General features: G+C 46.1%; 1 protein-coding gene across 8 annotated transcripts in view; it reads left to right on the forward strand.

The window, feature by feature from the left end:
- Nucleotides 1-15,000, forward strand: part of NAV1 (neuron navigator 1) — a 279,723-nt gene that overhangs the window by 253,424 nt on the left and 11,299 nt on the right. For 4 of the 8 annotated variants that reach the window (XM_017499447.2, XM_017499449.2, XM_017499450.2 and 1 more), the window contains 13 exons: nucleotides 3,588-3,709; nucleotides 4,487-4,495; nucleotides 8,015-8,211; nucleotides 8,480-8,672; nucleotides 8,765-8,933; nucleotides 9,222-9,319; nucleotides 9,501-9,596; nucleotides 10,003-10,162; nucleotides 10,588-10,823; nucleotides 11,676-11,830; nucleotides 11,976-12,047; nucleotides 12,538-12,734; nucleotides 13,223-13,341. In XM_017499447.2, coding sequence (XP_017354936.1) covers nucleotides 3,588-3,709; nucleotides 4,487-4,495; nucleotides 8,015-8,211; nucleotides 8,480-8,672; nucleotides 8,765-8,933; nucleotides 9,222-9,319; nucleotides 9,501-9,596; nucleotides 10,003-10,162; nucleotides 10,588-10,823; nucleotides 11,676-11,830; nucleotides 11,976-12,047; nucleotides 12,538-12,734; nucleotides 13,223-13,341 — 1,823 coding nt within the window. The remainder of the gene's footprint in view (nucleotides 1-3,587; nucleotides 3,710-4,486; nucleotides 4,496-8,014; nucleotides 8,212-8,479; nucleotides 8,673-8,764; nucleotides 8,934-9,221; nucleotides 9,320-9,500; nucleotides 9,597-10,002; nucleotides 10,163-10,587; nucleotides 10,824-11,675; nucleotides 11,831-11,975; nucleotides 12,048-12,537; nucleotides 12,735-13,222; nucleotides 13,342-15,000) is intronic. The other 4 variants (XM_017499446.2, XM_017499448.2, XM_017499451.2 and 1 more) reach the window with 1 other exon arrangement.

Genomic DNA, 15,000 nt, shown 5'->3' on the forward strand with positions numbered 1-15,000 from the left:
GCGATCTCGGCTCACCACAACCTCCGCCTCATGGGTTCAGGCAATTCTCCTGCCTCAGCCTCCTGAGTAGCTGGGATTACAGGCACGCACCACCATGCCCAGCTGATTTTTTGTAGTTTTAGTAGAGACGGGGTTTCACCGTGTTGACCAGGATGGTCTCGATCTCTTGACCTCGTGATCCACCCGCCTCGGCCTCCCAAAGTGCTGGGATTACAGTAGTGAGCCACCGTGCCCGGCCTATTCTTTCATTTCTTTCAGTGATATTTTGCAGTTTTCAGAATATGAACCTTGTACTTCTTTTGTTAAACTTAGTTTTTATGCTGTTGTAAACAGAATTGTTTTCTTAATTTCTCTTTTGAGTTATTGATTACTAGTGCATAAAAATACAATTGATTTTTTGCACATTGATCTTGTAACCTGCTGACTTGCTAGGCTCATTTATCAGCTCAGGTGGTTTTAAAATCTCTTCTTAATCTGTGTTTCTATCCATATCAGTCTCCTGAGTTCCAGACCTTTACTTTGAGCCAACTTTTGGATGTTTGTACTTACATCCAACTTCTAGATGTTTCCACTCAGTTGACCTCATAGAGTTATCTCTAACTTAACATGTCCAAAATTAATGTCCTCCCCTTTACCCCACTTACAAACACACAAGCCAACCTTTTCCCTTCAACATTTTATGCTTCTCAGGTATTATCATTTGCCTGGTTGCCCAAGCCACTAATATGGGAATCATCTTTGATTTCTCACTGTTTCACCCTGTATAGTCAGCTAGTTCTAACTCCTACATAGATCTCAATTCTATCCCTCTTCTGTATTGTCACTACCCTGGCTCAGGTTTTTTTCATTCTTCTCCTGGAATATTGCAATAATTTCCTAACCGGTCTTGCTGCGCTCCAGTTCTTCCAGTTCTTCCCTTGCCCCCAGAATAATCCAATTATGTCAGTTAAGATCAGAAATTACTCCAGGGCAGGCACAGTGGCCCACGCCTACAATCCCAGCACTTTTGGTGGCCAAGACGGGAGGTTCACTTTTGGTGGCCAAGACAGGAGGTTCACTTTAGGCCAGGAGTTCAAGACCAGCCTGGGCAACATAGTGAGACCTCATTCTTAAAAAATTAGCCTGTAGTCCTAGCTACTCCTGAGGCCAAGTCTGGAGGACTGCTTAAGCCCAGGAGGTGGAGGCTGCAGTGAGCCACGGTAACCACTGACTCCAGCCTGGATGACAGAGTGAGACCCTGCGTCAAAAAAAAAAAAAAAATTCCAGTTTGAATATAGACTTGATATTACATGAAAAGAATTACTGTTGATTTTATTTATTAATTATTATTATTATTTTTGAGACAGAGTCTCACTCTGTTGCCCAGGCTGGAGTGCAGTGATACAATCTTGGCTCACTGTAACCTCCACCTCCTGGGTTCATGTGATTCTCCTGCCTCAGCCTGCTGAATAGCTGGGACTACAGGTGTGTGCCCACCATGCCTGGCTAGTTTTTGTATTTTTAGTAGAGATAGGATCTCACCATGTTGGCCAGAGTGGTCTGAACTTCTGGCCTCAGGTGATCTGCCCACCTCAGCCTCCCAAAGTGTTGGGATTACAGGCGTGAGTCACCACACCCAGCCACTGTTCATTTTCTTAGGTGTGATAATAGTACTGTGGGAGAATATTCTTATTCTTAGAAAGTACATCCATCTCCAAAAGAAAAAAAAGAAGAAAAGTATATCCTGAAGTCGTTAGTGGCAAAAGATGTGTTCTCTGTAACTTATTTTCAAATTGTTCAAGAAATTCTGTGTGTGTGTGTGTGTGTGTGTGTGTGTAGAGCGAGAGAGAGAGAAAATAAAACACAATCTTTTTTTTTTTTTTTTTTTTGAGACGGAGTTTCGCTCTTATTACCCAGGCTGGAGTGCAATGGCACGATCTCGGCTCACCGCAACCTCCGTCTCCTGGGTTCAGGCAATTCTCCTGCCTCAGCCCCCTGAGTCGCTGGGATTACAGGCACGCGCCACCATGCCCAGCTAATTTTTTTCTGTATTTTTAGTAGAGACGGGGTTTCACCATGTTGACCAGGATGGTCTCGATCTCTTGACCTCGTGATCCACCCGCCTCGGCCTCCCAAAGTGCTGGGATTACAGGCTTGAGCCACCGCGCCCGGCCCACAATCTTAACAATTGTTTAATTAGGTGAAGGGTATATGGGTTTTTCTGTATGTAACTGCTCTTCAAACACATATTTGCTGAATGGATGAATTGTGCTTTTTGCTATGAGCTTTCATGTTATCCTCAGTTAATGTTGATCCAGGCTCAACTTGGTCAGAAGGATTTCTAAGAACATTCAAAGAATCAATGCTTAGGCAATGATGCCTATCTTTATTTTATTTTATTTGTAAATAGATAATAAATATACATAGTACAAAATTCAAAATGCACAAATGGTTTCTTAACATTTTGAAGATTGCTTGATTCTATAACGTATGATTTGCTCTTAAAAATACTATATAGGGGTCGGGTACGGTGGCTCACATCTGTATCCCAGCGCTTTGGGAGGCCGAGGCAGGTGGATCACCTGAGGTCAGGAGTTCGAGACCAGCCTGGTCAAGATGATGAATCCCCGTCTCTACTAAAAATACAAAAAAATTAGGCAGGTGTGGTGGTGTACGCCTGTAATCCCAGCTACTTGGGAGGCTGAGGCAGAGAATTGCGTGAACCTGGGAGGTGGAGGTTGCACTAAGCTGAGATCATGCCACTGCACTCCAGCCTGGGTAACAGAGTGAGATTCCCTCGCAAAAAAAAAGAAAAAAGAAAAGGGGAAAAAGACATTGAGGGCTATCCCTGATCTGGCCTGAGCCTAGTCTCCACCCACACTTCTTTCTGTACCCCACAGGGTGCCCTGTGCTGCTTCCATTCCAGGCTACCCACAGTTCCCAAAGCAAAGCCAGTTCCCTGGACAGTGCCTTTGCATGTACCCTTTCTTCAGCCCTAAATATGTTTTCCAAAATTCCCATCTGAAGAATTTCTGTTCTTTCAGTACTCAAACATCTCCTTTGTTAACTTCTTCCTTCTCTGTTGTAGAAAAGTAGATCATTTATTGTGTCATCACAAACCTTCTCAGAAAGCAAAGATTTTCTACCCACCAGCTGAGAAAACTGAAGCTCTTTCAGGTGGAAAGCATGGTGCATGGCCAGTGATGTACTTGGCTAGTACATGGCTAGTTCTTGGTCTTGGGCCATCAGATAGCTAAGTATTACTGGAAAAATCATGAAAAAAATGGTAGGCTGATATCTCCATAAGACTGTATAGGGCTGGCTTTAGTTAACCCCTTCGACTGATTCAAGCTGAGTTCATGACTCCACGCCACTTCTGGTTCTCGAGAAGAGGAATCATTTCTTATTCAATTCTTACCTTTGCATTTTTTCTGTATTGAAACATGACTGGGACTCAATACAAGTTTGTTGAATAAATCATCCAAAAAAATGAATGATGTGGAATGAGGAGTTGGTTGGTTCTCTCTTATCTTCTGCAACTAGACTTCCCGGAAGTCCCACATCCTCTCTAAATCTGTTCTGTTTTCCCCACCTCTTCTTGGCCCTAGAACTTCGGATCAAGAGACAAAACTCCTCAGATAGCATCTCAAGCCTCAACAGCATCACTAGCCATTCCAGCATTGGCAGCAGCAAGGATGCTGATGCGAAAAAGAAGAAAAAAAAGAGTTGGGTAGGTAAAGGTTTAGGGGGTGGGAAACTAGGCAGAACCGTCGTGGACCACCTTCACCTCAGCATAGGGATTGAGTCCTTCCAGGATTAACCAAGGCGTAGTCCCGTCTAACACCGAGCCCTAGTGTGATGTTTGCCCAGAGCACGGCCTCCCAAATTCTCCCTTCCCTCAGTCGTTCCCTACTTGTCCCAAGGCCACCCCTCCGACCTTTATATGCATCTGCTTTCCTTGAGCTCTCCATACTGGTTAGGCCAGATGTATTTGGCAACAGAAGGATGCTGAGGAAATACTCAGAAGGGAACATCTCATCAGTTCTGTGCCCCCACTCCCCCCACTCCCTTCTATACTATGCAGAGAAGATTTTATGAACGAAGCTGTTCACTCTACACTCCTGGAGGTCATTTCTCTAATTTTTGGAGATGTTTTGTGGAGCTTTCCAGATTGGTTCAAAGGACTCTTTATATTACCTTTGGCAGGTCCAGAGGTCATTTTTGTGTGTGTGGTTTTTTCCCCTTAATCCTAAACTGACTTTGGATGCCCTTTCTGAAATTCTTCAGGCAGTTCTAGACACTCTCAGCCCCTCTTGCTGATTGTGGTAAGAAAGCATCCCCGAGTGGAGATGTCCTGCTCCTCTGTCCCCTGTTCAGTGAGACTCGCACCCAGACCTTTGTATAATGCAGACAGGTACCAGCTGTGTGAAATGAGTGATTAAGTGTTGATTCTTTTTTTTTTTTTTTCCCTTCAAAATGCTGACTCCAAATCCCTATTTTTTTCCAGGTCTATGAGGTAAGAGACCCAGTTCCTATCCCCTTATTTTCTCTTTCCCTTTGCCATACCTTCCCTATTTCCAGAGCAACTCCCTTCCCCTAAAAAAAAAAAAAAAAAAAAAAATGAATGGCCACTCATAACACTAACTGCAACAACCACCAGAGTTCCTAACTCACTCCACTGCATGGTCCATCCACAGCTGCCCCATGTGAGGACAGAGGAGTGGTCTGGTTGGGGGCCAAATGGGAAAGTCAAACAAAATTGAAATCTATTCCCTACTATCTTCCCCTGTTACAAAATTGGCCTGTTATAAAAAGCAATCAAATTGAACTCCTCCTATCTAGAAAATGAGCCGCCTTCTTTCTGGTTCCATAAAACCTAGAGACCCAACATGGAAGAGCATCACTGGATGAAAGTTATCTTGACCACGGTTTCCACAGGTCAGTTCAGCCTGGGCGTAACCTGAAGATTTAGCTCTAGAGTAGGATGAACCAGAGATAGGTGAGGGATATAGACCAGGAGGGTACACTCAAGTCACCCCAAAGCCTAAACCCATCTAAGCATCCATGGAGTTCCCAAAGACATTTCAGGGATTATAGTCTAAGACAAACAGAAAGTGCATCCAGAATTTGTTACAATCCAGATACCTGGGGTCCACTCTAACCCTACCCCAACATTGTGCTAGGTGTTTGTTGTGAAGGATATGAAAAATGGAATGTATAATCTCATCATTAAGGAGGCTGCAGTATTACTGGGGAGACCAAAAAATACATACATATAAAATTAATAGCAATCCAATGGTGCCACAGTGCTTATTCAGGCAGTACGTGCTAAAGGAGTTCGCAGATGAAGAGACAGTGATTATAAGAGGCAGGGAAGACATCTCAAAGGAGGTAAAAGTTAAACTGAGATGGAATTGTGATAGGTAGAGAGGAATGCGTTGGGATGCCTTCTACATAGACACTGTGCAGAAGAGAAGCAGTGGGAGAGGGAGAAGACCAGCTTAGCTAGAGCACTGACTGACTAGGATATGGCACACATATGAAGAGGCTGCTACTTACTTAACTTTGATTTTTTAGATTAACATTTCCCAAAGTATGTTCCGCTGATTGCCAGTCCATTGAGATGCTCCTTAAAAAGTGATATCATTGGCGGGGCGTGGTGGCTCATGCCTGTAATCCCAGGACTTTGGGAGGCTGAGGTGGGTGGATCAGTGGACCTCAGGAGTTCAAGATGGGTCTGGGCAACATGGTGAAACCCCACCTCTATTAAAATACAACAATTCACTGAGTGTGGTGATATTCGCCTGCAGTCCCAGCTACTTGGGGGCTAAGGTGGGAGGATAGCTTGAGCCTGGGAGGTGGAGGCTAAGAGAGCCAAGATCAAATCACGGCACTCTAGCCTGGGTGATAGAGACCGTGTCTCCAAAAAAAAAAGTGATACAATTGTCAAAGAAATTTGAGAAGTACTGCATTTTTTCTTTTTTCCTTTTCTTTTTATTTTCTTTTTTATTTTTTTATCCGGGAGGGAGCTCCCACTGTGTGGGAGGGGATTCCAGGAAGTTGGAAATCCCTTTTTTGAGGCCAAGTCTCACTCTGTCACCCAGGCTGGAATGCAGTAACATGATCTCAGCTCACTGCCACCTCTGCCTCCTGGTTCAAGGCTACTCCTCAGCCTCCTGAGTAGCTGGCATTTCAAGCATGTGCCACCATGTCTGGCAATTTTTGTATTTTTAGTAGCGACAGGATTTCACCATGTTGGCCAGGATGGCCTCAAACTCCTGTCCTCGGGTGATCCGCCCACCTCCACCTCCCAAAGTGTTGGGATTACAGGCATGAGCCACCACGCCCAGCCTAAGTACTGCATTTTCTACATCTGCACAGAAAAAAGTTCTGAAATATCCCCCAGCAAATAATCTTGTTTTATTTTGCTTAATCTATTCTAAACTAATTTAATCATGGAACCATTAGCCACATAACATCAAATATCTCCCAACAGTTCTGGCTTTGGGAATACTGAACTACACATATTCTCAGGATCTCATTGATCTTAGAGGCATATGTTTCAGGCAGCTTGTCATAGGATCTCTCTATGCACGCGTACACACACACACACACACACACACACACACACATCCCGTAAGGCAGTGGCATGGAGAAAACTTGATTGAAAATTATGAAGTCTGAGTTCTAGTCTTAAGTCTTATGCCAATTATGCAATTTCAAGCAAGTCAACTCTCTGGCCTTTTCAGGCTCAATTCTTCATCTCTACAGAGAACTGAGATTTATGGTACTTTTGAGCCCTGACTGCTCAGTGATAAGAAGTCACCTGGAGCCAGCCAGCTGCACACATATTCACTTATTCATATCCCTACCTCAGCCAAGTTGGTCCTCCTTTATGTCTTGCCTGGTGGAAACCCCAAGACGCACCACCCACCAGCTCCATCCATCACCTGACAGCCTTCCTGTGTTCCAGGAGAGACACTTAGAAAGTGTACCCTCAAATTTTTCCTTCTTTTTTCTCACTGTCCCAAAGATCTGGTTTGCCTTTGTCCCCTGTAACCTTTGACCCCTCCTTTACTCTCTGCCTCTTGCTGCCATTTCATATCTGTGTCCGTGTGTGTGTGTGTATGTGTGTGTGTGTGTGTGTGTGTGTGTGGTGTGTGCATGCCGTATGGATGCATGTGGATGGGGATAGGACCCTGATTTGCATCTCTAGCTCACATCCCTAACACCCAAGCTCATCAACACCAAGATCAAACAAGCTATGGTCAGATTATAATGCCCCAAGTACTCTAAGGAAATGCTGGGAAATAGCCCTTCTTCTAGGACATTAGAAATCATAAAAAATGCTTATGTCTGGCTGTTTTAACCATTCTCTGATGTGCTGGGTACAAGAAGTACTAAAAGAAGCTTGATCCCACTGCCTTCCCGTGTTCTCCACGGAATCATATTGTCAGTTTCTGGTTGATTGCTGACTAGCTGAACAGATTCTGAGCTGATGAGCCCTAGTCAGAGGCACCATGGGGTGGCGTCTGAGGCCCACAGGGAGCAGGTTCTAGAATGAGTGGTTACTGTTCTGCTGCAGAAGGTGGGATTGGATCACTGAGTGGTATACCATATGACCTCTGGGACCTTCTCTCTGTCCCCATTAGGGACATAATTCCCCCTAAAAGCGAGAGAATACCCAGGAAGTTCCCGTAGACTAACAGTAACAGCAAGCTAGAAGATTCTGTTCTTTCTCTCGGACCTAATTTTCTTTCTTTCTTTCTTTTTTTGAGACAGAGAGTCTCACTCTGTTGCCAGGCTGGAGTGCAGTGGCGCGATCTCAGCTCACTGCAACCTCCGCCTCCACAGTCCTAATTTCTAGGCAACTCTTCTGTCCATGTTCCATGAATTAAGTGAATTACAGAGCGTGGCTTAATTAAAGTAAATCCCCTGCCTCCACCTCTCTCTGTCTCAGAAGTCCCAGTCCAGTCCTCCCCCATCCCCAGAGTAGAGTCCTGATATCCCTCTACCTGGATCTGCTTTCTTCTAGCTTCGAAGTTCCTTCAACAAAGCCTTCAGTATAAAAAAGGGGCCCAAGTCAGCTTCCTCATACTCCGACATAGAGGAGATTGCTACACCCGACTCCTCAGCCCCCTCATCCCCCAAACTACAGCATGGTTCTACAGAGACTGCTTCACCCTCCATCAAGTCCTCCACCTCGTCCTCCGTGGGCACTGATGTCACTGAGTAAGTGCACTCTGGCTCCCTGCCACCCAGCCTGGTACCAGTGTAAGCTGTGGGCTAGAGTTGACGGGAGGCCATTAGACCTTACACAAGCAGTACTTACTACTGACCTCTCCCTGGGGATATGAGACCAATAGATGGACGTTTCCTCTCATGCTGATTGAATATCCATGGGCAGGAGGAGCCAAGACCACCAAGCATGCCTCTCAGTATTCTCTAGTAACTCTAGTGCTTCTTCACGTAGCCTGGCTTGACCCTTGCTTTCTTACAGGGGCCCTGCTCACCCAGCACCCAACACTAGGCTATTCCATGCAAATGAGGAGGAGGAGCCAGAGAAGAAGGAGGTATCAGAGCTGCGCTCTGAGCTGTGGGAGAAGGAGATGAAGCTTACAGACATCCGCCTGGAGGCCCTCAACTCTGCGCACCAACTGGATCAGCTTCGGGAGACCATGCACAACATGCAGGTCGGTATCTGGGCGGATGGCTGCAGGAAAGGGAAGATCAAGGCTTGCCATCTGTCCCGCCTGCCACCCTACTCTGTCTGTTCTTGCCACAGTTGGAAGTGGACCTGCTGAAAGCGGAGAATGACCGGCTGAAGGTAGCTCCAGGCCCCTCCGCAGGCTCCACTCCAGGGCCGGTCCCTGGACCGTCTGTGTTATCCTCCCCACGCCGCTCCCTGGGCCTGACACTCACCCATTCCTTCAGCCCCAGTCTCGCAGACACAGGTACCTGTTTGAGAGAAGACTATAAGGGTGAAGGGAAGAAAAGGGTTTATTTCACTGTTAGGCGATTTCACTTGCTCTGGTCAGGGAGGTAACGATGCCCAAACCAAGCAGATGCCAGTGTTCTGAGACACCGAGCGTAATGGTCCTTCAACCTTAACTACTTTTGAGTTTGGGACCCCCATTCCTTCTCTGTGGCAAACAGAGGTATTTGGAAAGGGTAATGATGGGAAAGTTTAGGAAAGGTTGCGGGTACTCCTAAAACCAGCTGGTTCTTTCCAATCCCCACAGACCTGTCGCCCATGGATGGCATCAGTACTTGTGGTCCCAAGGAGGAAGTGACCCTTCGGGTGGTGGTGAGGATGCCTCCACAGCACATCATCAAAGGGGTAAGAAGCTTCAGGGAGAGCCACTGTGGGAATGAACATAATACTGCTAGATTTCTCCAAGAAAATCTGGGCCCTGGGTACCTCCAAACCAAAGAACTCAACTCCCAAGGCCTTCAGGACTTCCTGTTCACTGAGCCGTCTGCAGTGTAGCTCAACTGTTTTTCCTACCTTGGCCTTACAGGACTTGAAGCAGCAGGAATTCTTCCTGGGATGTAGCAAGGTCAGTGGAAAAGTTGACTGGAAGATGCTGGATGAAGCTGTTTTCCAAGTGTTCAAGGTAAAGGGATACCTGTAATCAAAAAGGTTGCTCATCCTCTCATGGGATATATATGCTTTTTTAGACATAGGGTCTCACTGTGTCACCCAGACTGGAGGGCAGTGATGTGATCACAGCTCACTGCAGCCTTGAACTTCTGGGCTGAAGTAATTCTCCTGTCTCAGCCTCCTGAGTAACTGGGATTACAAGCATGTGCCACCATGCCTGGCTTCTCACAGGATATTAAACCATCCAGGCGCTGGGATCCTGGGGACTTCTGAGGCTTTATGGAGAAATGCTACCTAGGAAAAGCATATGCTCTGCTCTTTCTTCATCTGCTTCCGTTTCCTCTGATATTCATTCTTTCTTGTGGTTTTACACCTGTGCTTGTATCTTTTCTTCTTGTTCTCCCCATCTCTTCTGCCAGGACTATATTTCTAAGATGGACCCAGCCTCTACCCTGGGACTAAGCACGGAGTCCATCCATGGCTACAGCATCAGCCACGTGAAACGAGTGTTGGATGCAGAGCCCCCCGAGATGCCGCCTTGCCGTCGAGGTGTCAATAACATATCAGTCTCCCTCAAAGGTCAGTCTTTGTCTCTTGGGGTGAGGTGGTGTGGCATGAAGGCAGGGAGAGGATCATCACCAAATAATCCTTCATGCATTCATTCAGCAAGAACTCACTGAGAAGGTATAATATGAAGGTGCTTAAATAATGGGGGTGAGATATCAAAAGATGAGTAAGACCCAGTCCTAACTTTGGCTCCCAGGGACACTTTTGCTAAGCCTTGGCTTCTTACTCCACTCCTCACCCCCAGCTCAGAGCATGCCCCTATAAAAAGGAGATCTAAATTTTCAAAACTAAGAGTTAGGGGACTCCTATGGAACCACGGGGCAAGTGGCTCTCAGTTTCTTCAGGGAGCTCCTAGATGAAGAAAGAAAAGCTCTTTAGGGTCCCTGGCTATCCTCGGGACCCTGGTCAAGACTCATGCTTTCTGGGGTGGGGTTCAGGTCTGAAGGAGAAATGCGTCGACAGCCTGGTATTTGAGACGCTGATCCCCAAGCCGATGATGCAGCACTACATAAGCCTCCTGCTGAAGCACCGGCGCCTTGTCCTCTCGGGCCCCAGCGGTACGGGCAAGACCTACCTGACCAATCGCTTGGCCGAGTACCTGGTGGAGCGCTCTGGCCGCGAGGTCACGGAGGGCATCGTCAGCACCTTCAACATGCACCAGCAGTCTTGCAAGGTGGCTGCCCCCTTCAGACCCTTCCAGTCTTTGTTCATGCCTCAGCCTTCCCCAAGCCCCGTCCCTGGCCCCTTCCCGCCTCAGCGTTCCCTTTCCCTCACCTCTGCCTTTATCTTTCTCCTCCTCTTCTGTGTTCATTTCCTTTCCATCTATCCCCTTTCCAGTCTTCTCCTTTTCCTCCCCACAATTTCTGTCCAGCCTCTTGCCCTTAACTTGTTTCTCCACACTTTCCCTTGCCTTTGTGGAGAAAGGCTTTCCTTTCCACACTTTTCCTTGCTTTGTACACCTTCCTCTTCAGTTGGTCATTGATGAAACTGCATCCTCCTCATTTCTGCCTCACTCTCCGCCAACCCTGTCAATCCCATCCCTTCTCCTTCATTCTCTTCCTCCGACCTTTCTTTTCAGTATTACTGTCTGACCTTGGGCTCTCTGGGAAGAAGCACTCGGAATTAAATGGTACATATTGTGCCCTCCCCTGCCAAAACCTGATGTCTCTTGAGCACACCCTAATACTAAGGAGCTGGTTCAAATCTTTGCTCTTCCCAGCTGGGGGGGTTGGGGGGGGCATGCCCGTTAATAGTAGTCCATGGTACCAGTGAAAATCCATCTAGGAAATAGCATATGTTCCCCACCTTTGGAGAATTTAGGGGCTGCTGTTTAAGAGGGTTGCTTTAGAGCCTTTGAAACCACTGATTATCATTCTGTGGTATTCTGCCTCTATAATCAAATTTCCAAGTAACTAAGAGCCCCAGAGGAATCTAGATCTAGTAAAACTTCTTCAAAATCCTGCTTTCCAGGGCTAATCCAAGTGCTTATTCCCAAGTGTGGACCCACAGCCTTCTTTTATTCCAGGATCTGCAACTGTATCTTTCCAACCTGGCCAACCAGATAGACCGGGAAACAGGAATTGGGGATGTGCCCCTGGTGATCCTGTTGGATGACCTGAGTGAAGCAGGCTCCATCAGTGAGTTGGTCAATGGGGCCCTCACCTGCAAGTATCATAAATGGTAAGTAAGCTGGGGTCAAGACAAAACTCACTGAAGTGGGAGGAGGGAGAACCCAGTCCAGGACAACCTATGAGTTGTGTGCACGTGGTAGAAAGCAAGTGTGAAGGCAAGTCTAAGTGAATCTTTTTTCCCTTTCTTCCTACAGTCCCTATATTATAGGTACCACCAATCAGCCTGTAAAAATGACACCCAACCATGGCTTGCACTTGAGCTTCAGGTAAGAATTGTGGCCCTGGAGGAACCTTCTGACCCTACCCAAGAGTCCTCAGTCCTGGACTCTGGCCAGAAGGCAGTAGACAGGAGAAGGAAAAAGAAGTAGCCAGAGCTTTTTGGGCTGGAAAGAGAAAGTAGATATATTTGAAATGTCCGTTACAAGGTACAGGAGGACACTTGAGGAGAGAAAAGGACTGCAAAGCTAAGAGAGAGCCAGGTAGGCTGCTCTAAGCAGAATTAGGATTTTCTGTCCACACATGCTGATCTGGGTCAGTGATGTCAGAAGGTTATCTGAAGAGGGCTACCAATTTGAGAATCAGCTCTACCACCCCAGGGCTGCTGCTCTGAACTCAGATGTCCCCACTATTACTTGAAAAGAAACCAAGTAGGCATTAGTGAGAAGCAGGCAGAAGGAGGGACAGATTGGCCGGGGCTGAACCCTGATAATGTCCCCATTGCCACTCTGACCCCACTTTCCCCATCCTTGGTGGCAGGATGTTGACCTTCTCCAACAACGTGGAGCCAGCCAATGGCTTCCTGGTTCGTTACCTGAGGAGGAAGCTGGTAGAGTCAGACAGCGACATCAATGCCAACAAGGAAGAGCTGCTTCGGGTGCTCGACTGGGTACCCAAGCTGTGGTATCATCTCCACACCTTCCTTGAGAAGCACAGCACCTCAGACTTCCTCATCGGTACTGGGGTCCAGCTTCCCCCTGGGGGTCAGGAGGTGGCTTCCCTTTTCCACTGTACCACCTGGAGGGATGCTCTCTTTCCTTCCTGGAGTCTTCAGCATGTAAAGGAGCTGCAAGCCTTGTGGCTTCAGACTTAGAACCATTTAACAAGCCTTCCCAACACAGTTAGCACCGCTTCAATCACCAGAAAGCTACCCCCTCTCCTTGGTTTTTTTCCCCACAATTAACAGAAGAAAGGAGGGAACATATGTAGGAGGGAATTAAACAGCTTTCCTCACTCCCTTATCTCACATTTCACTTCTACCTTGTGAAGCAGGACTTACGAGATTGCCGTCGAGGCAGTCAGCATCCACTAGTCTTGACAACTCTACATTTCCTTTAATCCTTTGGCTGTCAGACCCCTCTGCATGATACTAAGGAGTAAAAGAGGCACACAGCCAGGAAGATGTAGGATCCAGCCATCTTCATGGCCTCATCCTCTTCCCTAGGCCCTTGCTTCTTTCTATCCTGTCCCATTGGCATTGAGGACTTCCGGACCTGGTTCATTGACCTGTGGAACAACTCTATCATTCCCTATCTACAGGAAGGAGCCAAGGACGGGATCAAGGTGAGCCCCACCCTCTTCACTCACACCCCAAGATCAGGCTGTTCTACCTAACAAGTAGAAACATTTCTTTAATGTTAGGGACTATTGGGATTAGTTAGGTTCTCTTTCTAACAGGAGGAGCAAGACACTAGATAGACTAAGCTGCTTTCCTGCCTCCAGCCACCATTCAGCAAATGGCACAATGACCACTGCCTCTGGGACCATCTCTCCAGGGCCATCTCTAGGTCTTCTGGCTCTAAGCCCGATTTAAACCATTCTCTAGGGGTCAGAGCAAACAGCAAAATAATTGAGCTAAGAATTAAGTAAAACCCTAATTAAAAAAAAAAAAAAAAAAACTTAGCTACTTACTAACTACTCTTAAGTATGTTAGATTGACCAAGTTACTTGACCTTTTTTAATATCTTCATTTGTAAAAAAAAGGAGGTAACACCTTCTGCTCTACCCCAATCACTGGAGTCTTTTGAAGACAAAATGAAATATGTGAAAAGATTTTTAAAAGTTAGAATAAGGCTGGGCCCAGTAGCTCTCGCCTGTAATCCCAGCATTTTGGAAGGCTGAGGAAGGAGGACTACTTTAGTCCAGGAGTTTAGGCAACATGGGAGACCCTGTTTCTATAAAAAATTTTTAGAAACTAGCCAGGAATGCTGGTGTACACCCTGTAGTCCCAGCTACTCTGGAGGGTGAGGCCAGAGGATCACTTGAGCCCAGGATGTAGAGGCTATAGTGAGCCACATTCTCACCACTACACGGCAGCCTGGGCAACAGAGTTGAGACCCTGTCTCAAAAAATAATAATAATATTAAAACTAAGAATAAAATTCAGTGCAAAAGGAACATGTCATTTTTTTAAACCACTTCAGTTTTCTTACCCGTAAATTAGGGTATAATGATCACTAAAGTCCATTCCAGCACTAATAAACTGTGATGTAATAGCTAGACCCAGTTGGTCATATATTATCTGTAAAAGTAATTTGTTATTAAGATAGATATCTTGGCCCGGCGAGGTGCCTCCTGCTCTAATCCGAGCACTATGGGAGGCTGAGTTCGGTAGATCATTTAAGGTCAGGAGTTTGAGACCAGCCTGGCCAACATGGTGAAACCCCATCTCTACTAAAAATACAAAAATTAGCCCAAGAGGCTGAGGCAGGAGAATTGCTTGAACCCAGGAGGTATAGGTTGCAGTGAGCCGAGATCACATCACTGCACTCTAGCCTGGGGGACAGAGTGAGACTATGTCTCAAAAAAGAAAAAAAAAAATAGATAATCTCCTGGTGATATACTAAATTTCTAGAGATGCTATCAGACTGATGCCAGAAATCATTATTTCATTTATAAATTATGTTATTTTAAGGAAATGTTGCATTATTATTAATAGCTTTTCAATTTAGAACCATTTACACACAAGTAACATTTGCTTTCAAGAAAGTAAAAATAAGTTAAATACCACGACTAAGGTGGAAAAATTTCCTACCTGAAAAATGAAATTGCAGGGTCATAAGATCTGTGCATGTTAAGTTTTAATGCAACCTAAGCATCCACCAGTAGATGCATGATTAAAGGAAATGTGGTATATATACACACAGTAGAAAAGTACTCAGTTATAAAAAAGAAGGAAATTCAAAGCCAGCCATAATAACGCATGCAGTCCCAGCGGCTACTC

The sequence above is a fragment of the Cebus imitator genome, unplaced genomic scaffold, assembly GCF_001604975.1.
Source record: "Cebus imitator isolate Cc_AM_T3 unplaced genomic scaffold, Cebus_imitator-1.0 Scaffold257, whole genome shotgun sequence".
Lineage (NCBI taxonomy): Eukaryota > Metazoa > Chordata > Mammalia > Primates > Cebidae > Cebus > Cebus imitator.